General features: G+C 44.2%; 1 protein-coding gene across 1 annotated transcript; it reads left to right on the top strand.

The window, feature by feature from the left end:
- The first annotated feature begins 9,048 nt into the window (after nt 1–9,048).
- Nucleotides 9,049–20,522, top strand: LOC135369782 (uncharacterized). The gene is made up of 12 exons (XM_064603301.1): nt 9,049–9,134; nt 10,589–10,646; nt 11,580–11,713; nt 14,029–14,144; nt 15,073–15,227; nt 18,084–18,185; nt 18,301–18,415; nt 18,941–19,013; nt 19,101–19,154; nt 19,212–19,284; nt 19,350–19,544; nt 20,276–20,522. Exons 1-12 carry the CDS (start codon nt 9,049–9,051, stop codon nt 20,372–20,374), a joined length of 1,260 nt encoding a protein of 419 aa, XP_064459371.1. The 3' UTR covers nt 20,375–20,522.
- The last annotated feature ends 4,884 nt before the right edge of the window (nt 20,523–25,406 follow it).

Here is a 25,406-nt window from a genome sequence, read left to right as displayed (position 1 = left end):
GCCGGATGAAGCCTACATGGTTGTTTACAATCGACAGGTACCAAAAATGTTGGTTCAGGAGTTGGATTTTGTAGTTGGTTTCATGGATAAAGGCTCGTTGGTCCTGGTGGACGTACCAAGATGGGAGTCGAGGAGGGACGCTTGACAATACCACGAAAAGGTGTGGTCGGGAAGATTGGATGTGTGAAAGTAACAGGTCAAAATGCTCCACACAAGAGAACACTGATGCTTCACCTACATCGATGGAACCAGCTTGAAGAATAATTACGTCCAAATCTTGGGGGAGGCTATCCACGACGGTGATGAAATCCAGAATCTTTCTTCCCGGGAAGGCTTTGATCATGACGTCTTGCGAGCTGAAGAACTTGGGTACCAGCTTGATTAGGGAGTTGCCGATTATGGCGATTCGGGGAAGATGTTCCACTCCGTTCGGGCTTGACATGGTGAACAAGAAGATACGAAGGCAGAAAAAATAGGCGATGTCAAGTTGCCGGTGGTGAGTAAATCAAAGAGTGATATTAAACGGTAGGAACAACTTATTTATTTACACATGGTAAACAAGACTTTCGTGCACGAGACTGCACTTCTTCAGGTTACAAAAATGTAAACATGGTACAGGCACATATATACAGTTGAAGGGGGAGTTCTGGCATGAGAGGGTAACAGGTTGATGGAAAGGATGCAAACAAACAGATAAAAATCACAAGAACATAAATACAAAAGCAGGGGTATCAGAAGCGAAACAACGCGAGCCCAAGGGCTTATACACAGGAAACGAGAACACTTGTTGGTGACGTTCGAGGAATTAAGGATAAAAAGGGGGGGTTATGGCGACGGAATGAGGACACGGGTGCGGAGTACAAAGGTGACCAGTGGACCGTGAGAAAGTGAAGACGGAGGTGGTCTCAGGATAGAGACAAACGAAGAAAAATGTGGAAGTTGGAGAGTAGTGTGTGTGTGTTTATCATTATCTTCTTTTATTTGAAAAATTATATTTACGGGTTCAATAATTGTAGTGGGCCTGCGTGGATGTTCAAACCATGAGGCTTCAGAGACTGGAATTTTGCAATTAAAAAGGATTCGCGATTTTTGCGCTTCATGTCACTGTTATAACCCGATTCAAGGATAACGATTTTGAGGTCTGTACCTAAATCGTGTCCAGGAAGGTTAAAATGTGTAGAAACGGGTGTAGGATGGTTATTAACAATATCGGATTTATGGCCGTAAAACCTTTCCCTCATGGTGTTCGAGGTTTCTCCAATATACTGAATACAACATTTCGTGCACATAATGAGGTAACATACGTTAAAAGAGTTGCAGTGCAATCCCTGTCGGATTTCGAAAATAAAAGAGTTTGAGGTGCTCGAGATAAATGTACATGGGCTAATGAGATGACATGTTTGGCAGCGTTTGTTACCACAAGGGGAACACCCAGGATTTGGTCGGGATAGACGGGATGAAACTAGTAAGTTACGAATGTTACGTGATCGACGGAATGTGATATTGGGGGGAGCAGGAAAAATTATTTTAAGTTTTTCGTCGCTGTGAAGTATGTTGAGATGGCGGGTGAAGATGGACCCTGCGCCACTCAGTGCTTTGTTATAGGCGGTAACGAAGGATAAGGGGTTTTGTTGCTGCCGCGGTTCATGTGAAAGTAATTTATCCCGATCTAGAGATTTGCACGCGGAGAGAGCATTGTTTATAAGGTTGGGAGGGTAGTTTCGTTTTCTAAAATCGTTGGACATTTCTTCGGCGCATGCCTCAAAATCTTCTGGGTTAGAGCATATGCGTTTTAGACGTGTAAATTGACCAAAGGGGATGTTCCTCTTCTGAGTATTAGGATGGTAGCTGTTAAAATGAAGGTACTGGCGTTTGTCAGTGGGTTTCTTGTATAGATTCGTGACCAGCTTACCAGACTGTATAGAGACAGTCACGTCTAGAAAATTCACTGATGCGTGGGAAAGATTACACGTGAACTTGATGGCCTGATGTACGGAGTTAAAATGCTCGAAAAACGCAATTAAGGATGGTTCATCACCCGACCATACGATGAAAATGTCGTCAATGTACCTTAAGAAGACTAAAGGTTTGATCGGGAAGGATGCTAATGTTTTTTCTTCGAATTGCCCCATGAAAAGATTCGCATAGTTGGGAGACACGCGTGACCCCATTGCTGCACCTTGAATTTGGACAAAATGTTTTTCGTTAAATATAAAGTTGTTGTACATGAGCACAAGCTCAAGGAGCGAGAGGACAGCTGATGTCTGGAGAAATTCAGACGGGAAAGATTCAAGAAAAACTTTCACCGCATCGAGACCCTCATCGTGTGGTATGTTTGTATAAAGGGATGTAACATCCATAGTAGCCAAGATGACGTTGCTCAAATCGCTGTTCTGCTTATTAATCGAATCGACTTTGAGGAGAAAGTCATTGGTGTCTTTTACGTAAGAGGGCAGAAGCGGAGGAACGTGTTTGATACAATGGTCTAAAAGGAGAGAAATGTTTTCGGTGGGTGTGTTTATTCCTGATATTATAGGCCTGCCGGGGTTATTTTCCTTGTGTACCTTAATCAATAGGTAAAATGAACCTGGAGTAGCATTTTTGGGTCTAATGAACTCCGCAATGTTACGTGGAATAGAATCGTTAGCGATTAGCGCGCTGATCTTTTGGTTAATTGTGCGACAAAATAGTGGGGTGGGGTCAGAGTCAAGAGGCTTGTAGAACCTAGCATCACTGAGGTGCTCATTTGCTTTGCTGACGTAGTCTGAAGTATTCATCACGACAATTCCTCCGCCTTTATCAGCGGGCCTGATTATGATATCATCACGAGACTTGAGATTCCGTAGTGCTATCCTTTCTTGCTTAGATAAATTAAATGATCCCCGGTTGTCAAAAATGTTAAGAAGGCCTTTGATGTCATTGGATACTGCCTTAATATAATTGTCGATCATAGGGCTAGTTTTTGATGGGTCAGGGGTCCAGACGGAAGGTTTCTTAAATGGCGTTACTTCAGTGCGTGCACTGCCGTGAAAAAATGTTTGCAAGTGCATTCGTCTACCTAAATTTTGGAGATCATTTAGAATTTCAAATTCATCAACACCATGGGGAGTGGGGACAAAGCTCAGTCCTTTGGATAAAACGCTGGTTTCAGCTTTCCCTAACGTGACGCCTGATAGGTTAAAAACAACACTTAGTGGTGGACCTACAGAAGTATGTGGGTGGTCTAATAAAACAGTACAAAGATTAAGGCTGGTGATGTCTGTAAGGTGGATATTATCGCGACAAGCTTTCTTACACTTCGTGCGCTGTAATTGGGCGAGCTTATCGGAAGAAAAACGATTGAGTGTGAGCAATTCTTCTGGCGTTAGAGCGTGAGCTAGTTGACGGAGCTGGTTGTCTATGTCTTTGATTATGTAAGAACTTTCTGTTCGCAGAATTCTGATCAGTTCTATAGAAGCATGCGTTAATATGTTACGCCATCTCTTGGAACTACGCGGTGAGTGGAAATTGAATGTTGGGTGAACGTCAACCATTAAACCTTTGGGTACAACATTCTGTGCTATACAATCAGAGTAGAAATGGAAGTGAGAAACAAATCTAGTTTTTCTGTCTAATAACTTACGTGCCCTAAGGAACGTTGTAGAGTTTACATTGTCCGCACATAGTCAGTGAGAGCTCCTTGTGTTGTACCTCCGTGTCGCACGTCGTTGCTTCTTAGGCTGGCGTGTCCGGACCGAGGGGGTCGTGGCGGCGATAGGGGTGTCAGTCCGAACGGTGACGTCCGCGCTGCCAGGTGAACCCGGTGGGCTTCTGTTTGGGGCTACTCCGGGCGTTTGGGGATGAGGGCTGTGCACAGGGTTGGCACAGGACGTGGACTGGGTAGCACAAAGATCACGGGGAGCATTTCGCCGGGTAGGTGACCGTGTAGACGAAGGTGGCAACTTAGGACGGTTCCCGATGGAGGGGGATTCTTCGAGGTGGAAGCCGCTGGAGCTGTTGAGGTTGCGGCGTGGGCTAGCTGAGTTTGGGCGGTTCCCCGTAGTCGTTGCACTGTTACCCTCTGGGGATGGTTGACTGGGGTTGGAGCTCCCATTTGGTGCAGCAGGGGCAGCAGGGGCAGCAGACGGCTGACCGATGGGAGGGAAATCTTCGAGACGGAGGTGAAAGCCGCTGGAGCTGTTGAGGTTGCGGTTTGGGCTTGCTGAGGTGTCAGCGGTGGGAGGAAAATGCAGCTTGATTACACTCCTATAGTGGGAAGCTAGGACTTTCGCGCCTCGAGAATTCAGATGGTGGCCGTCCAACGCAAGTAGATCCCATGGGGACTGATCCAAGGTGTAGTGCCGGATGAAGCCTACATGGTTGTTTACAATCGACAGGTACCAAAAATGTTGGTTCAGGAGTTGGATTTTGTAGTTGGTTTCATGGATAAAGGCTCGTTGGTCCTGGTGGACGTACCAAGATGGGAGTCGAGGAGGGACGCTTGACAATACCACGAAAAGGTGTGGTCGGGAAGATTGGATGTGTGAAAGTAACAGGTCAAAATGCTCCACACAAGAGAACACTGATGCTTCACCTACATCGATGGAACCAGCTTGAAGAATAATTACGTCCAAATCTTGGGGGAGGCTATCCACGACGGTGATGAAATCCAGAATCTTTCTTCCCGGGAAGGCTTTGATCATGACGTCTTGCGAGCTGAAGAACTTGGGTACCAGCTTGATTAGGGAGTTGCCGATTATGGCGATTCGGGGAAGATGTTCCACTCCGTTCGGGCTTGACATGGTGAACAAGAAGATACGAAGGCAGAAAAAATAGGCGATGTCAAGTTGCCGGTGGTGAGTAAATCAAAGAGTGATATTAAACGGTAGGAACAACTTATTTATTTACACATGGTAAACAAGACTTTCGTGCACGAGACTGCACTTCTTCAGGTTACAAAAATGTAAACATGGTACAGGCACATATATACAGTTGAAGGGGGAGTTCTGGCATGAGAGGGTAACAGGTTGATGGAAAGGATGCAAACAAACAGATAAAAATCACAAGAACATAAATACAAAAGCAGGGGTATCAGAAGCGAAACAACGCGAGCCCAAGGGCTTATACACAGGAAACGAGAACACTTGTTGGTGACGTTCGAGGAATTAAGGATAAAAAGGGGGGGTTATGGCGACGGAATGAGGACACGGGTGCGGAGTACAAAGGTGACCAGTGGACCGTGAGAAAGTGAAGACGGAGGTGGTCTCAGGATAGAGACAAACGAAGAAAAATGTGGAAGTTGGAGAGTAGTGTGTGTGTGTTTATCATTATCTTCTTTTATTTGAAAAATTATATTTACGGGTTCAATAATTGTAGTGGGCCTGCGTGGATGTTCAAACCATGAGGCTTCAGAGACTGGAATTTTGCAATTAAAAAGGATTCGCGATTTTTGCGCTTCATGTCACTGTTATAACCCGATTCAAGGATAACGATTTTGAGGTCTGTACCTAAATCGTGTCCAGGAAGGTTAAAATGTGTAGAAACGGGTGTAGGATGGTTATTAACAATATCGGATTTATGGCCGTAAAACCTTTCCCTCATGGTGTTCGAGGTTTCTCCAATATACTGAATACAACATTTCGTGCACATAATGAGGTAACATACGTTAAAAGAGTTGCAGTGCAATCCCTGTCGGATTTCGAAAATAAAAGAGTTTGAGGTGCTCGAGATAAATGTACATGGGCTAATGAGATGACATGTTTGGCAGCGTTTGTTACCACAAGGGGAACACCCAGGATTTGGTCGGGATAGACGGGATGAAACTAGTAAGTTACGAATGTTACGTGATCGACGGAATGTGATATTGGGGGGAGCAGGAAAAATTATTTTAAGTTTTTCGTCGCTGTGAAGTATGTTGAGATGGCGGGTGAAGATGGACCCTGCGCCACTCAGTGCTTTGTTATAGGCGGTAACGAAGGATAAGGGGTTTTGTTGCTGCCGCGGTTCATGTGAAAGTAATTTATCCCGATCTAGAGATTTGCACGCGGAGAGAGCATTGTTTATAAGGTTGGGAGGGTAGTTTCGTTTTCTAAAATCGTTGGACATTTCTTCGGCGCATGCCTCAAAATCTTCTGGGTTAGAGCATATGCGTTTTAGACGTGTAAATTGACCAAAGGGGATGTTCCTCTTCTGAGTATTAGGATGGTAGCTGAATCTTTCCCGTCTGAATTTCTCCAGACATCAGCTGTCCTCTCGCTCCTTGAGCTTGTGCTCATGTACAACAACTTTATATTTAACGAAAAACATTTTGTCCAAATTCAAGGTGCAGCAATGGGGTCACGCGTGTCTCCCAACTATGCGAATCTTTTCATGGGGCAATTCGAAGAAAAAACATTAGCATCCTTCCCGATCAAACCTTTAGTCTTCTTAAGGTACATTGACGACATTTTCATCGTATGGTCGGGTGATGAACCATCCTTAATTGCGTTTTTCGAGCATTTTAACTCCGTACATCAGGCCATCAAGTTCACGTGTAATCTTTCCCACGCATCAGTGAATTTTCTAGACGTGACTGTCTCTATACAGTCTGGTAAGCTGGTCACGAATCTATACAAGAAACCCACTGACAAACGCCAGTACCTTCATTTTAACAGCTACCATCCTAATACTCAGAAGAGGAACATCCCCTTTGGTCAATTTACACGTCTAAAACGCATATGCTCTAACCCAGAAGATTTTGAGGCATGCGCCGAAGAAATGTCCAACGATTTTAGAAAACGAAACTACCCTCCCAACCTTATAAACAATGCTCTCTCCGCGTGCAAATCTCTAGATCGGGATAAATTACTTTCACATGAACCGCGGCAGCAACAAAACCCCTTATCCTTCGTTACCGCCTATAACAAAGCACTGAGTGGCGCAGGGTCCATCTTCACCCGCCATCTCAACATACTTCACAGCGACGAAAAACTTAAAATAATTTTTCCTGCTCCCCCCAATATCACATTCCGTCGATCACGTAACATTCGTAACTTACTAGTTTCATCCCGTCTATCCCGACCAAATCCTGGGTGTTCCCCTTGTGGTAACAAACGCTGCCAAACATGTCATCTCATTAGCCCATGTACATTTATCTCGAGCACCTCAAACTCTTTTATTTTCGAAATCCGACAGGGATTGCACTGCAACTCTTTTAACGTATGTTACCTCATTATGTGCACGAAATGTTGTATTCAGTATATTGGAGAAACCTCGAACACCATGAGGGAAAGGTTTTACGGCCATAAATCCGATATTGTTAATAACCATCCTACACCCGTTTCTACACATTTTAACCTTCCTGGACACGATTTAGGTACAGACCTCAAAATCGTTATCCTTGAATCGGGTTATAACAGTGACATGAAGCGCAAAAATCGCGAATCCTTTTTAATTGCAAAATTCCAGTCTCTGAAGCCTCATGGTTTGAACATCCACGCAGGCCCACTACAATTATTGAACCCGTAAATATAATTTTTCAAATAAAAGAAGATAATGATAAACACACACACACTACTCTCCAACTTCCACATTTTTCTTCGTTTGTCTCTATCCTGAGACCACCTCCGTCTTCACTTTCTCACGGTCCACTGGTCACCTTTGTACTCCGCACCCGTGTCCTCATTCCGTCGCCATAACCCCCCCTTTTTATCCTTAATTCCTCGAACGTCACCAACAAGTGTTCTCGTTTCCTGTGTATAAGCCCTTGGGCTCGCGTTGTTTCGCTTCTGATACCCCTGCTTTTGTATTTATGTTCTTGTGATTTTTATCTGTTTGTTTGCATCCTTTCCATCAACCTGTTACCCTCTCATGCCAGAACTCCCCCTTCAACTGTATATATGTGCCTGTACCATGTTTACATTTTTGTAACCTGAAGAAGTGCAGTCTCGTGCACGAAAGTCTTGTTTACCATGTGTAAATAAATAAGTTGTTCCTACCGTTTAATATCACTCTTTGATTTAGTTGGAGGTAATTAAGAGTAAGAGGTAAGAGCAATTAAAGGTAACTAGAGGTAGTAAAAGCAAGAAATTTGAGTTTAAATGTAATGAACGTAAGATGTATGTAAGAGAAAGATTACATGAAATTAAGGATCACCGCACGTTACTGGAGGTAATTAAATGTAATTAAGATAAATTTAGAGTAATTAAAGCAAGTAAACGTAATTAAAGAGAATTAAATTAAATTCAATAAGATTCAAGAAAATTCAAGACCTAACCTGCGGTTACCTTGCGGTCAAACCGGAAGTCAAGTATAGACGGGAAGTGGACAACCGGAAGACAAGTATAGACCGGAAGAGGCGCTTAATGGTAACGCATTTCTCTCGCATTTACCGCTAAATCGCCACTGAATTTTTATTTTGAGTAGTATCCTGAGTAGTACTTTCATGTCATTGCAATTAATTCGCGTGTCTCACACTGTACTCCCTCAAAATATTGTTCCTCTACGTGACGCTAAAGTATCATAAAATTAATTACTTAATTTTCCGATGTGTGACGTCATAGCGCGAGCAATCTGCCGCCTGCCTATCGCACCATTGCTTATCTCCAAGGTTGATCTCCGTCTCCTCACCACAGAAGCTGGCAGTCTTCCAACGCGGTACGGTGAGCGGAGACGGGGAAGTTGCGCTCGCTGTCAGAGCCGTCTGTGACGTCACCTACCCTCAGAGAATCCGAAACTAACACGTTCTTAGAGTTCGTTCGAAAATTTGTGAGAGCTCGTATAGTGTTCGTTGATGGGCGTTTATGCTTTTTGTGTGCCGAGAATTTTTGAAATACGTTGATTTAGAACACCAAATAAATAAATAAATAAAAACATTTCAAAAACGCGTAAGGAAGTCACGGCGATTTGGTTAAACGTATCTTTTGCATCACTCCATACCGATTCTTCCAAGACATATATATACGCTGTGGATTGTTAACCCTGGCTACTGTGGTCACGTATAGGATCGATGTGGTGAGGAAGTTCCTTCTGATAACGCTACTTTGTGTGTGCCTGGTGTGGTGCGCAAAAAACTCTCACGAGGACGTCGACATGTACTGGAGGTTCCCAACTGCTGTCGTCTACGATGAAGACCCCGCCGTAAGATTCCCCGCAGTCACGCTGTGTTTTCCTGAAGGGTAGGTCACATCCGGACTATCGCCGTTCATATAGTGAGTGTTAGTAAGTCATTTTGCAACGTCCCGCTACGGTACACGATACGCTAATCCGAAACGATATCACGGTACGGGAGACTGACGCCCCAAGCAGCACAACATGTTGGCCCAATATTGGACCAATAATTGCAATGTCGGCCCAATATTGGATCAATATTGGCAATGTCGGCCCAAGATTGGACCAATTGGGCCGGTATTGCCAATAGTGGGCCAACATATTGTGCTGCTTGGGACTGTTGACGTCCTGCCTCTTTTTTCATGGCCATAAAAATCCTGAAAATCGCGTGAAATACGTAAAAAGGCTCTCCTGACCTAACCTCGCCAAGTCTCGACGGGTGCACAACTCTACATGAACTGGTACGCTTCCCAACGTGTGAAATACGTAAAAAGGCTCTCCTGACCTAAACCATGGTAAGTCTCGACAGGTGCCACAAGTCTATTTTCCTCCTCAGTTAACTCAAAGGATGAGACTTTGATTGACCTGTCCTAATGATTTTTATTAGTGCCCAAGAATGTAATAAATAAAGCAGTTGCAAAAGAAGAGGCAAGTAAAGCTTTTGTCCGCGTCCCTTAATTAATCACGCTCCCGCATGGCAAATCCCGAACACTGAACTGTAAAGCCTTTCGATGTTACGCTGTTGAGGGGTTCTGTTATTGCAACGCATTTCGTTACATCCACAAAAGTATTACTACTCGCAATCACCTTGAGCAGCACAAAAATGCTCCGCACCGCCATCTTGCTTCTCCCGTAGTTGCAACAACACCTAGACACAGAAAGCCTGCGCATTCCCTCCTCTCCTTCTTTCAAGTAACAGTCAGAATTCGTCTGCTACTGCGATTCACCGTTCTGCGAATTCAAGAACCCGCAAATGATTGCAGCTCACCTGGAACCTGCAGACCTATATATTTAAACAAACAATGCGAGACGCTTTCCAGAAAATCAGTTTTGAGAAATACTAAGACCGTTTTGCGCTTCATTTCCAAGTTTTCCCATTCAGTACGCGGGGACGTTCAATCACAACTCGCAGGCGACAGTGGTTCTCCTCCATGGCCACGACCGCTGAAAGCACGATCGTGATTGGCTACGGCCGTTGAAAACTCGATCCTGATTGGCTGACTCCTAATTGTTACGTCACGTCGACGAGCGCGCAGGCTTTCTGTATATATATAGGTGGTGCATGTTGACACAGTACAGTATTCCTCGAGGAGATCCGTACCGGCGATACGTTAGTGAAGCGTCGCGCATGCGCCATGAGACCAACGCCGTAGCGGGTACCGTAGCGGAGATGCAAAGACGCTCTATACTAAAGCTCTCTAACGGTGATGGCTTTACGTCTCAATTGTGTATAGCAGCAGCCTTTTGCAGATTAATTGATTAATGAATGTTTAGTTACGCTACCGATGACTTTCAATTTTAGGTACAATCGCACCAGGCTGGTCGGTGAACATGACCTGGACCCGGATGCGGAAACTAGCGTATGTGTTTCTCCTATGTGCACTCGTTTAACAGAATGCACAATGATTTACATAAAATCATCAGTGCGATATATTTTGCTAACAATGTATGCACAACACAATATGTATGATGAAAGAAGGAAGTCACTGAAAAGGTTAGCCAGCTCTATAGGACTCGAACACACCTCCTCAGCGACTTCCAAGGGCGCGTCATCGGAAGGGACAAACCAACCACTCTCTCACTCATCCCCCTTTCACTCTTACATTTTTTCTCACTCATACACACATTCATACGACGGGATCGACTCAGGCGGCATCAGTTGAATATGAGAAATTCATGTTCTGAGGCAGGAACACACAGTTCCAGCCTCAGAACATATCAATTTCTCATATACAGTATGTATGTTCAGGGCCGCCATCTCACGTCGTTACATTGTATCTGGTTTTTGTAATATCTTCACCGATGAACGTCGCATGCGTCCTGCCATGGGATGACGGTAATCGAGTCCTCCCGATCAACCTTGACACATACATCGTGAAGGGCGGAAAAATTGAGCGTTTCTACAAAGCGAGCTGACTGATCTGGCAGGGCCTTGAAGACTGTACAATAGGACGGCCTCCACACAAGGGCTTGTCGTTCTAATAAGTGGTTCCGACTTCGATATATAATACAAGTAGACAGGTAGAATACAAGCACTAGAAACACCAACACAATGCAGTGCAAATACACCAGGGGGAGGGCGAGATACATGAAATGGTCAGAAAAACAGGTATACAAGGGTGCAGCTTTTGTTGCACTGTGCTATATACGCTTGCCGACGGTGAAAGTTTCCCCAAATTTATCGTCGATAAAAAGTATAGGAGGCGTGGTTCCGACAATCGGTGTATGCACTCCGTGCGTACATTAACAGCTCAATCTCTACAGAAGATAACTTGTCTAATTTTGTTCACCAGGAAGATCTACTGAAATCGAAAGAAGATGTGTTGAAAGTGCTTATCAACTACTCCTACAGGCCCGATGAACTCATCCTCGATTGTTTAATGAAAACAACATCCGACTTGTGCAGTGATTTCTCGTGCAAGGAACTGTAAGTGCCTCTCTCCCACGTACACGTATACACTCTCGCTCTCTTCTTCGTTTTTTTTCTTTTTTTTAAACTCAGAATCACGCGTTGACGAAACCTCCCAGAAATAAGGCACTTTAATCAGGTTGACCTTGCAAGGAAACGCGCTGCGAAAACGAGTATTTGTCGTGAAAAGGTAGGGTACAAACCAGCCTTATACGCAACTCAAATACTCTACCCAAAAATGCTCTATCTTAAATATTTGGTATCTTAGAAATACTTTTCAAATGCAGTATTTTGTATCTTACCTTAAGTACCTTTTTGGTAATATCTTATCTTATCTTAGGTTACACCCCGAGATACTCCTTTTCATGTATTTATTTCTCGTGGGACACACGAAGGTCGAGGAAAAGATTATAACTTGGTCTGTTTCGGTTGGGCACTATGCCACTTACATCTGCATACATTTCATCTCTGATATTCTGAGGTACTTCCGTCATTCTCCGGCATAGCCTACACAAGCTAGCGGCACCTTAGATTTAGTGTATACGCGGGACAATCCGTTGGCATGAAAAGGGCATTCGTTGGATAATAGCGAACAAGGACGTCATTTTTACGTCGATACTTGAAGTGAACAATTGATGAAAAACAAAAAAGAAAAATACAGCAGGTGTATAGTTTAAGGCGGCTTGCTCGCTTACCTTCATTTTGTGCGGGTCTTCCTGCTCCGCAAGCGACGTCAGTGAGTTGTAGTACAGTGAACCCTCGTTAGTCTGACCCCCGATAATCTGACATACGCGCTTTATGACCATACTCCTGGACCTGGGGAACAATGCAGTGAAACCTGTGCAAATCCCCCGTTAATATGACAATTCCGCATTACACTGTGAACCGTCATTAATATGACCCCCGATAATCTGACATACGCGCTTTTTGACAACACTCCTGGGGAACTAGTGAAACCTCTGCAAATCCCCCCCCCCCCCCCCGTTAATACGACAATTCCGCGTTATGACCAAAATTTTCGGGAACGATCATGGTCATAATAACGAGGGTTCATCGTATATCATACGATATCGCCCTTGCGTACGTAAGCGATAGCGTGGTGGTTCAGCGCAATGCGCAAAGCTCTGTTTATGCCTTGCGCGTGCGCGGTATCACCAACGCTATCTCGTGCGTACGCAAAGGCGATAGCGTAATGTATACGAAAACTTGGTTTTGTTTGTGTTTTCTTGACAGTAAATGTCATAAATTGTAAATTCGTAGCATCTTGAAAGTAACGAGTTACTTTTTTTAGTATATTTAGTACTCCACTGAGTTTCCTCTTGTGAGTACACACACACACACACACACAAAGAGACACCAGCGGCATGACTGAGAGGTAGTGGGTTCGAATCCTACCGCCGGCTGTGCTGTCTGAGGTTTTCCCTGGGTTTTCCGAAAGACTTTCAGGACGAATGTCGGCACTGTTCCCCCTGAAGTCGGCCCAGGACGCATACTGACCCCTCCCCTGTCCCCCACTCCTTCCTGCCGTCCTCTCTCCATCTGTCCACGTCTGTACGCCGCTCATAGCCACAGTTGCTTCGCGGCGCTAACACCGACTCAAAAAGAAAAAAAAACGCAAAGAGAGGTGCAAACGCCTCCTGCTCCAAGTACGTCCCAAGTTCGCTCCGTGTACTACCAAGAGGATGCGGGTATGTCCGTCCGTAGCTTTATAGGTCACGTGATACCACGTGGCTGTGTCACTACCACGCCAAGAAAGAGGGGGATATATTTATTAGACAGAAAAAGCGAGGGAAAGGGTAGCCAAACGGGACGTCGGCTTGCTATTCCGTAACACAAGGAAAATTAATGAAGAAGAAAGAAGAATCAAATAAATAAAATAAAAAGAAAAGAGGAAGAATGAAGATGAAGAAAGAGTTTCACCACTAACGTATCGCCTAAAGATGCGGTCATTTCTTTTTCTTCTTTAGTATTTTAGTATAAGCGATTACCAAAGAAAGAAACGTACATTAGTTTCACGCTTGTCATCCTATACAGGTGAGCAATATCTACTGCAGGGGCCGTCCACCCCGGTCGCTCGTCTTTACAGTCATCGCGTCCGTTTACGACAGGCCAAAGTAGGACGAGCGGAAGTTATAGCAGGCGCGATAACAACTCGTACACACATATACATGAGAGAAGCGAAAACAGAAAGTGGTCACCCGCAACCTTAGGTCGCTCATCCAGGAAAACGCCGCTTTCCTTATGTCACGTGGAAAGGGTGAAGGTCTCACCGCATGTAGCTCATTACGTACCTTTATTATTTACTGTTTTTTTTTTCTTCTTCTTTTCTCGAGGTGGAATATAAGATACACCTACACTTTGCACACTTCATGCTACACCGTGGATCTGACATCAACCAATGGCTCTCGGATAAACCCTTTTCAAGACTGTGTCGAGCCGTGGAAATACAGTACGTATATGTGGTCAGTTTCAGTCAGTAAAATAATAAGACGTGGACGACAGATTACAGGAAAGTTAACAAAAGCTATAGCTTATTTAATGCGTAATCTTACACAAAAATTATAATATGCTATGAAACGTTTAAAAGAACGGTCGACGTTTCGACAGTGGCACTGTCTTCGTCAGGGCTAACTATATATATATCTATATATAGTTATAGTTATGAAGGAACGAAAGGCAAACAACGAAGGTAGGGGAAACAAAACAGGGGCGATTTATTACAATTTAAACTAGTAGAAACGTATGTAGGGGTGTGGTCAACGTTGCCGCGGAAGCTCCGCCTTCGTCATGAGGAAAGTATTGAGGACAAAGGAATACTTTTATCCTGACGAAGGCGGAGCCTCCGCCGCAACGTAGACAGAATGTAAATTTCCCTTAGCACTTATTAATTAACTAGTTTAATTCACTTTACTTACTACTCCTACTTCTGTTGTCCACGTCTTGTTTGTTATATACAGTGAACACTCGTTAATATGACCCCCGATAATCTGACATACGCGCTTTACGACCATACTCTTGGGGAACAATGCAATGAAACCTCTGCAAATCCCCCCGTTAATATGACAATTCCACGACCAAATGACCAAAATTTTCGGGAACGACCGTGGTCATAATAACGAGGGTTCACTGTATATATATATATTTTTTTTACGAATAAAGGCCTTCGTCTTTTCTTCTTGTTACTTGTTATTGTGAAGGGGCTCGTTATTTTATTCCCCCCATTCCATCCAGCAATGGGGTAGAGTATCGCCTGTGGCGATGAAACTCCCCACTCTCCAAGGTCGAAATTAAAGTTGTTGTTGTTGTTGGTTTTTTTTTTTTTTTTTTCGTGGGGGTGACATGACAGAGACCTGCTGATAAACGAATGAATCAAACAGCGATGCAGGTGAAAACGAGAACGAGTCCCCGTTCGGAGAACGACCAGACGGCTGCAGTCATGGCCCTGATACACGAACCGGGCACCTTTTCGGGAGGTCTCCCCAAGACGGTGATGATGAGCGGCAACAAGCAATACATTATCGCTACAGTTCAGGTATACCGTTTTAGGGCATGCCGGCTCCCTCTCGCACGTGCATGTTCTATGGCGCGCGATTTGATAATTTTTCTCAGCTTTCAGCGCGGTCAAATTTTAATACCTCTAGTGTAGTTGGAAAGGGGAAGACAAGATCTGGGACGTGCGGGACCCATAATTTTAGAATTTGCGCTATAGACTTCTTGAGGGATACCCTTAAAATTTTGATCGTACGATAACTGAGAACAATTTCAACATTCCGAGCCCCTCACGTTGCAGATCTCGTCACCCCCTTTCCAGTAAGACCACCCGCTTTAAAATTTGACAGCTGGTTACGGAGCAAAAGCTCCAAATGTGCGCCATACAGAGTGCATGTAGGGAGAGGGTGCTTGTTATTCTCAAATTTGTCTGCTGTATTAGGTTAAGTCAGGTTAGGTTAGGTTAGGTTGGGTTCAAATGGACGCTTATGGTTCCAACAACAATAACGTTAGCTGCGTAGCGCAATTGAAGTACGTGAACCCTCGTTAATATGACCCCCGATAATCTGACATACGCGCTTTACGACCATATACTCCTGGGGAACAATGCAATGAAACCTCTGCAAATCCCCCCCCCCCGTTAATATGACAATTCCGCGTTATGACCAAAATTTTCGGGAACGACCATGGTCAAAATAACGAGGGTTCACTGTATAGGTTCCTTTTCCCTTCAATCCCAAGCGGTCGCCTCGCGTGTACTTTTTTTTTATTAGGACGTCTGCTGCTAAATTTAGTTTTTCGTTGAGGCATTGTCAAGTCATAAAGCCCGAAATTTAAAGAAGTAAAAGAACAAAAGTAAAAAGGACTAGCTCTAAATCAATAGCGGAGAGTGGGAAACGGAGGAGGCACGGTAATAACTTAATGCGACGTAACGGGTTCTATTCAGTGCACTTTCGATTATTTTCTTTGTTTCAGCTAGCGTACACAGTAAATTCAAAAACACCCTTTTGGGTATAAACCGCTTACACCTTTTTGTCCTATGGCTGGCACCCTTTTTTACACCGCATCAACTGTAACACCCTTTCAAAAAGGTGTATTGTGCAAAAAACACCTGTTTAAACACCCTTTTAGGAGGATGTTTAACACTCTTACACCCTTTCGAAAGGGTGTAAGCTCCCGCGGCAGCATGCCGAGCCATGCAGTCCGACGTTTTTGCTTGTATGGCAACAACCACCCTAGCGACGGCACAGTTCCAGCCGTGGTTCCACAGCAGAACCTAAACTGGAGCGCAGTGCGTCACTGGCAACCCTCATCGTCCAAGCAACACTGTGAGTGAACAAAAAAAAAAAAAAAGAACAATTCAAATAAAATGAAAACAAAACAGTTGGACATATGTAAGGCAAGAGGTGAAGATCGCAACATCGTAACGCCGTCCGTGCTCGTGAAATGAGCGGCGTTACGATGCTGCCATCTTCAGACGATGCCTGTAATGAGCCCGAGCACTCTCGGTAGCCTAAATTGGCGTACCAGATTGATCATATACTGAAATGCAGTTCGTTGGAGTCTATTCGCTAAGCTTAGTGCGGTAAAACTCGTCTGTAACGGTGACGAACATGTGTCTTTGCAATTAACACGTACGCCTGTAACGAGTCACGATATCAGCGAGCTTCCTGACATCCCTCCCTGTCAAATATTGTGTTTTCAACTCAAGCTATCGTCTATAATGTGATTACCTAATGAGCGGAGCTGTCAAGCCAATGTAATTTTTCTCTCACGAATGAAAACACCGTTTTCAACACCAGTGTAGAAAGGGTGTATATAACGTAAACACCTTTTTCGACACAAGTGTTACTTGAAGGGTGTAAAGACAGGTGTAAACGCATAAAAACACCCTTTTTGATACATCACCTGGTGTAATAAAGAGTGTATTTTCTCATACACCTTTTTTAACACCATTTTTGCGGCCTTTGGTTATCTTTCTGGAATAAAAAAGGTGTATTTGCTTAAAAACACCTTTTTTTACCCAGAAAGGGTGTTTTTGAATTTACTGTGTACATATTTATGTGGAGAGGACGGCCAGTAGACAATAGCAGTCTCCTTCGAAAAAAAAAAGAAAGGTGATATCTTTTATGCGCTTAATTTAGTAACTGGCTTAGCGTCCCCATTTTTTTCTTCTTCTTTCAATCATCATCATCATCAACTGGCTTAGCGTACAAAGAAAGTGGCTACACCACCTCCTCTGCATATTCTCCCACTGCCACTGATGAACTGATCTGGGGCAGCACCTTGTACCTTGTAGCATATAATGGGCGATAAGTTTAAGTAACGACGACGACGGAAGCTCGAACACCAAACATCGGTCTGCCCGATCGCGCGCGCTGGTCACGGTGGAGTGCCCCGCGTTTGGCCGTGGCATATTTTCCCAACCTCACATACGCGTTCGTTGAGCAAAGCTACAACCATTTCAAATTTCCTCCTCATTTGAAGAAGTAATAAGCGTTTACTGCGGGTTTCTTTTTTTTTGTTTTTTTTCCTGTCGGTACCCTTCGAAAAATTCTTCCCCAAGGACTTACAGAGAGCAACAGTGACAAATTCGCGCACACACGCAAAGTGCAAAGAAAAAAAAAGAAAAAGAAAGTGCAGTTATTAGTACCACGTAAGAATTAGAAAGAACAGCCATCAGTCATCACGTTGGCACCGATCGTCAGAGCGTTATACCGTGCTCTCCTTTCCAAAAGCAGAAATCATATTTGAATTGATGCGAATCTTGATGAATGGTGATGTATGATCACGTGCATTGGATATCAACGCCATTAACCTAGTAAGGCACGGCTAAATGTACAACTTTGGTGGCATACGGGCAAGTACGCATTTAACTCGATTTTTACACGTTTTTCAGTCCGACACAGTAACTCTACCTTCTCCGTACGAGACTGCGTGCACCGACTACACGATACAAGTGAACTCCACCGTGGTAAAAAGCGCCAAGACGCAAGAAATGGTAAGTAGATTTTTTAACGACGTGTAATTGTTAAACAATTCGTTTCTTTCGTAGTATAGTTGTGTGGGGTAGCGGTCGCGGGGTATGACTAATATTTTTCTCTTTATCTGAACAGGAGTGTGAAGAGTCATGTATTCAAAGCATATGGCGCGACCTCTGCCATTGCATCAGTTCCACTTACATGATGCGACATACGTCGGACGTTCATGTGTGCACGACGGTGGAACGTTGTAAGTGGTGCATTTCGTTCCACGCTCCCCTCTCTGCGTCCCCCCTCCCCCTCACATTCAAGGGAAAGAGGGAAAGCACGCTTCTCGCGGACACATTGGCTGGATTCTTTTTTTTTCTCTTCTTCTTCTTTTTGAAACGGCGGCGGTCAGCCCAGAAAAAGGATGTCATTGCGCCGAACTTTCGTAACTCTTTCTTACTTTAATACTACTACGAGTTACTTTCGTAACTCGACTCTACGTAGTAGCGGTATCGATATCTATTACGCAATAGAAGTATGTGCTTTATTTATTTGTTTCAGTTTGACTGTATGCAGTATCAGTGTTAGTAATTTTTCGAATTGGTCGGAGGTCAGTTCGGAGGGGAATAAACGGGCGGAATCGGGTTTAACCCGAAAAAGTCACCCCCTAATTATAGAGTATCATCGTAGATTACCGCCCCTGGCGATGAAACTCCCCATTCATAATCTCGCAATAAAGTTGTTGTTGTTATGTACGAACCATAATAGCTTTTGTTTTCCATCTCAGTCAAATGCCGGGAAGACATCGTCAAGTCAGAGAGGATGCGCACATGTCGAACAACATGTGGCCGATCATGCGAGTAAGTGATCCACTCGAGTCACATGTGTGAGTCGCATGTCCAGTTATTGAGCAGTTCGAGCTCTCTCATACAACGTTGCCCTTCCAGGTCCACAATATACAAAGCACGTGCTTTCGTCAACAATTTCGAACGGAGAACGTCGTAAGTCGACCTCTGCCACCAGCCTCACAGTATACCCTATAAGAAATGTCATTTCAGGGGCATTATTGAATTCTCTCTCCGTCATGGAGTCTACAAGCGACATATCGTCCGTTCACATCCTATGCTATCTGTAAGTGAAGCTCATATATAATTGTGCTTATTTTAAAGTAAGAGTTACTGATACGTTGTCGGCAGTGTGTAACCTGCGTCACCTGCACTGAAAGACTGCTTGCGCGGACCCAGCACTTCACTTTTCATGCAGGGAGACACCCTTTTTTCATACCTGGAAGGTCACATTGGGATGTGGCTGGGATTCACCCTCTTTTCTTTGGTGGAGGTCCTCTCCGGCGCGTACGGGCGAATCAAAAATTCACGAAGCAAGCCCACCAGGTAATTCTTGTGCGGGAACAGCGACAGACGTTTCTGTAGAATACGAAGTGTGGGATTACAGTCAGGTTGGTAAAGGACGTGTGTGTACGCTGCTGTACAGAACGGCAAGGAGAAAACGGAACACGTTATGATAAAGAAATTTCAATTTCGAAAAAGTGATTTCAATTGACGTCAAACACAATTATAAGTCGCGTTTATAGAAACTTCTGCAGCGGAAAGAACCTGTCACCGTAAAGGTGACTCGTGAGCAATGTCGTCTGCTTCGTGTGTCCGAGAAGTGTCGTCTGCTAGTTGTGTCTTTTGCTAGTAGTGTCGTCTGCTACTAGTGTCTTCTGCTATGCAGCTTGCTAGGCGCGTGGACATCCCGTTGTCCGACTGTTGATTGACGCGGAATAAAAACCGCGCCAGGATGCTCCGGCAAAGGAAAATATTCCTTAGAAACCCCATCGTGCGCAAATCACATAGTATTCAAATTTCGAAGGGGACATTGCACGGTCGCGGCATCCTTCTCCGCGCTCGTAATAATTAAATCCTCCTCTCCCTCTTCGAACGTATCTGACAAATTAATAGCCCGATCTAATCACCGCCTCGTACGACGAAAATCAATCATCAGAATCGAGCCATCAACTCCAATATATACACGCTATCTATTTCGCGCTAACAGTGCTTACGAGGTATTTAAGAGAATCGATAATCTTTTTTCTCTCTCCACTTCCTGCCACCTACTGCAGCGAAAAAGCAAGCAAACGAAAAAACCCTGCAAAGGTTGGAGGCCAAAGGGAGCAATGGCTGGAGGAGCTGCAGCCGTTCGCACCGCAAGAGCACCGTAGGAGCCTTCGTCAATGACCATCAACGGTGACCGCGAATACTAAGCGTCAACGAAGGCGCATAATTATCTATGGTTCCCTGAGGAATTTCGTCGTAGCAGATTGTAGTGTAAAAAAATTAATGAAATAAAGTCGTGCTGTATACAAAGAACGGGTGATATTGATCCCGATCTTTGGAACCTGATGATGGTTATAAACTATTAGGGGAGTGACTTATTCGGGTTAAACCCGATTCCGCCCCGTTATTCCCCTCCCCCGAACTGATCTCCGACCAATTTGAGTTGAACCCGATTTTTCCCCGAATTCCAGTCAGTATGAAATCCTCAAGTGACGTTTCCACTGAAGACGAACAAAGGTCGCCACGGGTAACACAAGTAAGAGTGGGTCACTTACGTTCCCAGCGATACACCCATGTGTGTCAACACTGTCTACGCCTTTGGGGATTACCGCTGCAAGGTCACGATATCGCAAAAAAAAAAAAAAGAGAGAGAGAGAGATTAGGAAAGGATTTAATAGACGAGAGGAGAAACAAAAACATCCGATAACACCCGAAGGCACAATTATCGCCCGATTTCTCCCCGAATTACAGATTTAAAAATAGCGCCCGATTTTTACCCCCCGAATCTGAGAAAGGCATTTAACCCGAAAAAGTCACTCCCTGAGTAAGAGTAGCGTGAAAGTACTGAACGCATGCCAAAGCAATGGTTTAAGACGGCTTTTATACAAAGATGGGCTTACACCAAGCACCACGTTTGAACGCATTGGTTACGGTTAGTGACGCAGAACATTGATAGCCCAACTACATAACTATGCAGCGCATTCTTTTTTCTTTTTTTTTTAAATCAGCAAATAATAAAATGCATATAAATGACACCAACTCCACTCTACGGTTTGTGGTTTTCGGCATTTGGCGAAAAATGCCGAAAAACACTTCACAAATGATTTTTTTTTTCAAATTCGGAATATTCCGAAAAAATCCGAATACGCAGTACCATGTCAGCTGCGATCCTTTGTATGGGAAACGAAAATCCCCGTTGGAATGCCCCACTTGTGGAGCATATACGTCTATCCTGGCATTAGAGAGTTTTCGTGCATCGTACGCTAACGTAAGGGATCTTCTGGCTACACCCCTCCAATAACGACTTAGACTCACCCTCGTGTCCGTTTCTCAGGCCCGTTAAAACCGGAATATAGCTGCCGAAAGAGTCCGATTTTTACTGAACCACATAAACGCCGATAAACCCCCCCCCCCCCCCCCCAGTCACTCAGAGAACAAGGAGCTGTCAAAAACAGGGACAACGACACAAGAAGACACACAAACAGAGTGTGTGTCTTCTTGTGTCGTTGTCCCTGTTTTTGACTGCTCCTTGTTCTCTGAGTCATGTACCAACAAGCCCATCAAGCTACTCTAGTCACCCCCCCCCCCCCCCCCCCCGAATTAGCTTGAAGGAAAAATGCCGAAAACCACGAACCCTATTATAACATCAGCATCACCGTATCCTTCGCAGCGTTTGTCACGACGCGTCATTCTTTTACTGAATATAAATTAACCGCATGCATTTCCTGTCCGTCGTTTGGCAGCACTTTTGTCCCTTTTGGCACATTTCCCATCCTCTCGCATATTAATGTCCTTAACGGATCCACAAAGACGTCACCTCTAAGGTCACTGCCGTACGCTGCACTGGTGCTCATTGCTTCCTTCGAAGGTTACGTCTCTGTAAAGAGCACATTAATTTCAGTCTAATAGCGAGTACTGCAGTGCGGACTATACCTTCGACGTTTCATCCAGGGTCGGCTCAAATGTTAGTCGTCATCGAAGGCGATGGGACTCACCCCTTCATTAGACGCAGTTCGGTGGGAAGCGTTGAACCATACGATGTGGCATTACGTCTCCTTTCCAGTCGGTTATGTCTTTTCGGTGCTACGTACATTAGTAGGTTCTCCAATGTCAATTCGCTCCTCAATGAGATGATGATGATGGAAGAAATGGGTTTTCCCCCGTAATTTTTCCGTTTTGCTGACGTCCGTCTATCCGTTTATTGGCAGCTCGATTCTTACGGAATTATTGATGTAGAGTTTACGTCAGGTCGTATAACGTTACTTTTCTTTATTATTATTATTATTTTGAGTCGGTGTTAGCACCGCGAAGCAACTCGGTAGAAACTGTTCGTGGCATTCTACCTATTCCTTTCTGTCACTGTGACGGTTCCGGGACATTTGGTCGAACGGCGTTTGGACGAAAGCCGTTTGATCGAACGCATGACGTTTGGTCGAAAGCCATTTGATCGAACGCCGTTTGATCGATTTTTTATTGGGTCACTTGGCGCTTTGATGAAACACAAAAGAAATAGGAAACAATAAAAGAAAGCTTCAGTTCTAAATGCCGTTATCCTATGGAATATTTAACTATCTGTAATCCGCTTGCCTATAAACATATTCTTCATCCTAACCCACTTTTTCGCATCCAGAAAGCGGTCCAAGGGCCTGAGTTGTTCACCCTATCCCGTTCGACAACTCGATACAGGTTTTTCCGCTCTGACAGATAGTGACTAAACATGTCATACATGCCTTTCCCCCCTAGTCCCCCAACACTTTGGCGAATAATAAACATTTTTGACAAATAAATAAATCATATTTTTTAATGATTTATTCGCGTCCAACCTGGACAAATTTTAAGAAAGCATTATTAATGTTTGTAGTTAACTGACCATTGGTTTGGAGAAAGAACAGTTTTAGTTTATTTACTTTGCGCCTATGTGCAAGTGAATCTAAATTTGGTTCTTGCAGCATACATGTAACCGAAGAAGTCCTTCGAAGCCTAGACATAATATAAGCAGATCTTTGTACTTTGTCTTTTTTTTTTCTTCTTTTTTGACAGCGTAGATGTGTGGGGATCTCAGACCGCAGATGCATTCTCTAAACAAGGTTGAACTAAGGTTTTATATCGCTATTAATTTTTATATATTTATTTTGTACCATGGCGAAATTTCCCTCTTAGCATCCATAGACTTCGAGTGGCTTTCGCGCACAAATGGCTATCCAATTTCAGGTTATTCCCTTTAAATTTGTCGCCAGCAATGAAAAGGGTGCCCAGAAGAAGCACAGACTATCGGCTGCTCCCAACGTGAGGCCATTTTCTTCAATATGTGTCCTGCTGGTTCGCCGGATCCTTCCGCATGGTTCTACTCAGCTGTGCTGTTCATGAATGACAAAAGTGTGCAAATAACCAGTGGTCTCCCCTCCTTAGCTGAAAAAAAAAGCAAAAAACAAAACAAAGCAGAGGACACTGATTGCCTTCGCCGTATGCTCGAGTCAAAAGTTACAGAAAAAAGAGGTGCTAAGAGCTTTGTTTGAACTCCTTTCGAACAAACGGCTTTCGATCAAACGGCTTTCGACCAAGCGGCGTTGGCTCAAACGCCTTCGATCAAACGGCGTTCGACAAATGGGCCGACACACACTGTGACACGCTACAGAACATGTTACCTGAGCATCAGAACCCTTTAGCCATCATAACACTTTGTTTGTAATGATTAAGGAGTGACAATTGATGATCCTATTGCTGGCGCCTTTCCATCGACTGCAATCATGACTACCCGAATTTGAGACACGGTGGATACATGGTTCGCACTGAATTTTAGGACAAAATTTCGAGGGTCTTTCAAGGACCTTTTAAGGCTCGCAGCCGCGGTTTTGCCTGGGATATCAAACACCGCTTATGACCAGGGCTTCAACATTTTCAGGGCTTTTTTGCTGACTCTCTATATTTTTTCACCCACAATCCCGTTTTGGAGTAGTCAGTTCTGGCTGGGTCGGGACTAACCTCTCCATATTTTTCTTTCATTTTCAGTTTCACTAAAATATTTATGAGCTATACATTTATCTCGCTGGAAATACAATGCAGACTGCACAATAGTGATCCGTTCACAAACGTGATTGATGACTCCTGAACATAAAAGATCGTAGGGTAGAAAGGAAGGTTGATGAATATACAACGCAGGGTGTCTTTCACTTGGCGCTCTACTGGTTTCTGCTGCTGATTCCTATTGGAATTAGTGCTAACACATGTGGTTTTAAAGCCACAATACTCTGGAAAAGCGAAATTTGCGCTCGCACGATAACAAGAAAAAGATGCAAAATGGTTTTCGAGGACTGTGGGAAAATTCCAGGGTTTTCCAGACCTTGAAAATGGCAATATAAAAAATTCCGGGGTACTCAACGGTTTCAAGGACGAGTATGGGAACCATGTGGGTACGATTAATCGGTGGTGGTGGTGACGTGACCGGCTTGCCTTTGTTGGCTTCGCTCACATCATCATCATCAACGACTGTAGGCATGATGAGATGATATGATATGATAACGGACGTTGAAAATATTGACGATTAAAAGTTAATATGTGGGCCGGTCATTGCCAGGATTATTAAGAAGTGAGAGCAAAGAAACTATGTGTCATAGTCCTTGGGTGAGTCCGGGCTCCTAGAGAAAGCAGACTATATGGTTTTATCCATATAAGACTATAGGTTTTATCGATTTTAAAATGATTTACCAACCTGCCCAGATTTTAACTTTGTTTTAACGAGCTCGTTAACGAGTTTTGGAATGTCTTTCCGTAAAAGAGCCTCTGAGATATGATTACTATGATTAGTCAAGCTCTGGCGAGGTACACCATCTTCCAATATCAACATCAGCTATAGATACCACATCGTTTGAAGCACAATTTTGAGCAAACTGCCCACAATCCCTTCACACCTCTCATTGCCTAAGGCCAAACCCAACCACACCCCAACCCATCTCATCGTCATCATTTATTGTTGTTGTTGTTGCTAAGGCCAAAACGTTTGGCACCTGACAGCTGTCGTTCGGCACGCTGTTGAACTAATTGTGCAGCTCAAAAGGAGGCAATCCTATCCAAAAAGGCTCCCCAAGGCATGCAGAGCAAACCGGCTCTGCACTCCGAGAGGGTTTAATGATGCAGAGGGAGGATTCTGTTCTTTCACGCACCGCGCCGCTCAGTCCGGAGAGAAATGGGTTACGAGAG

The sequence above is a fragment of the Ornithodoros turicata genome, chromosome 10 (assembly GCF_037126465.1).
Source record: "Ornithodoros turicata isolate Travis chromosome 10, ASM3712646v1, whole genome shotgun sequence".
NCBI classification, from domain to species: Eukaryota; Metazoa; Arthropoda; class Arachnida; order Ixodida; family Argasidae; genus Ornithodoros; species Ornithodoros turicata.
Note: the sequence above shows the minus strand (reverse complement) of the source record. Positions and strands in the feature narration are given on the sequence as shown.

What these genes read in the sequence shown, in the direction of transcription:
- LOC135369782 (XM_064603301.1), top strand. Translation starts at nt 9,049, where the DNA reads ATGTACTGGAGGTTCCCAACTGCTGTCGTCTACGATGAAGACCCCGCC. An exon ending in TGTCGAGCCGTGGAAATACA is followed by an intron (nt 14,145 to 15,072) that starts GTACGTATATGT and finishes TGAATCAAACAG; the next exon opens with CGATGCAGGTGAAAACGAGA. An exon ending in ACATGTGGCCGATCATGCGA is followed by an intron (nt 19,014 to 19,100) that starts GTAAGTGATCCA and finishes TTGCCCTTCCAG; the next exon opens with GTCCACAATATACAAAGCAC.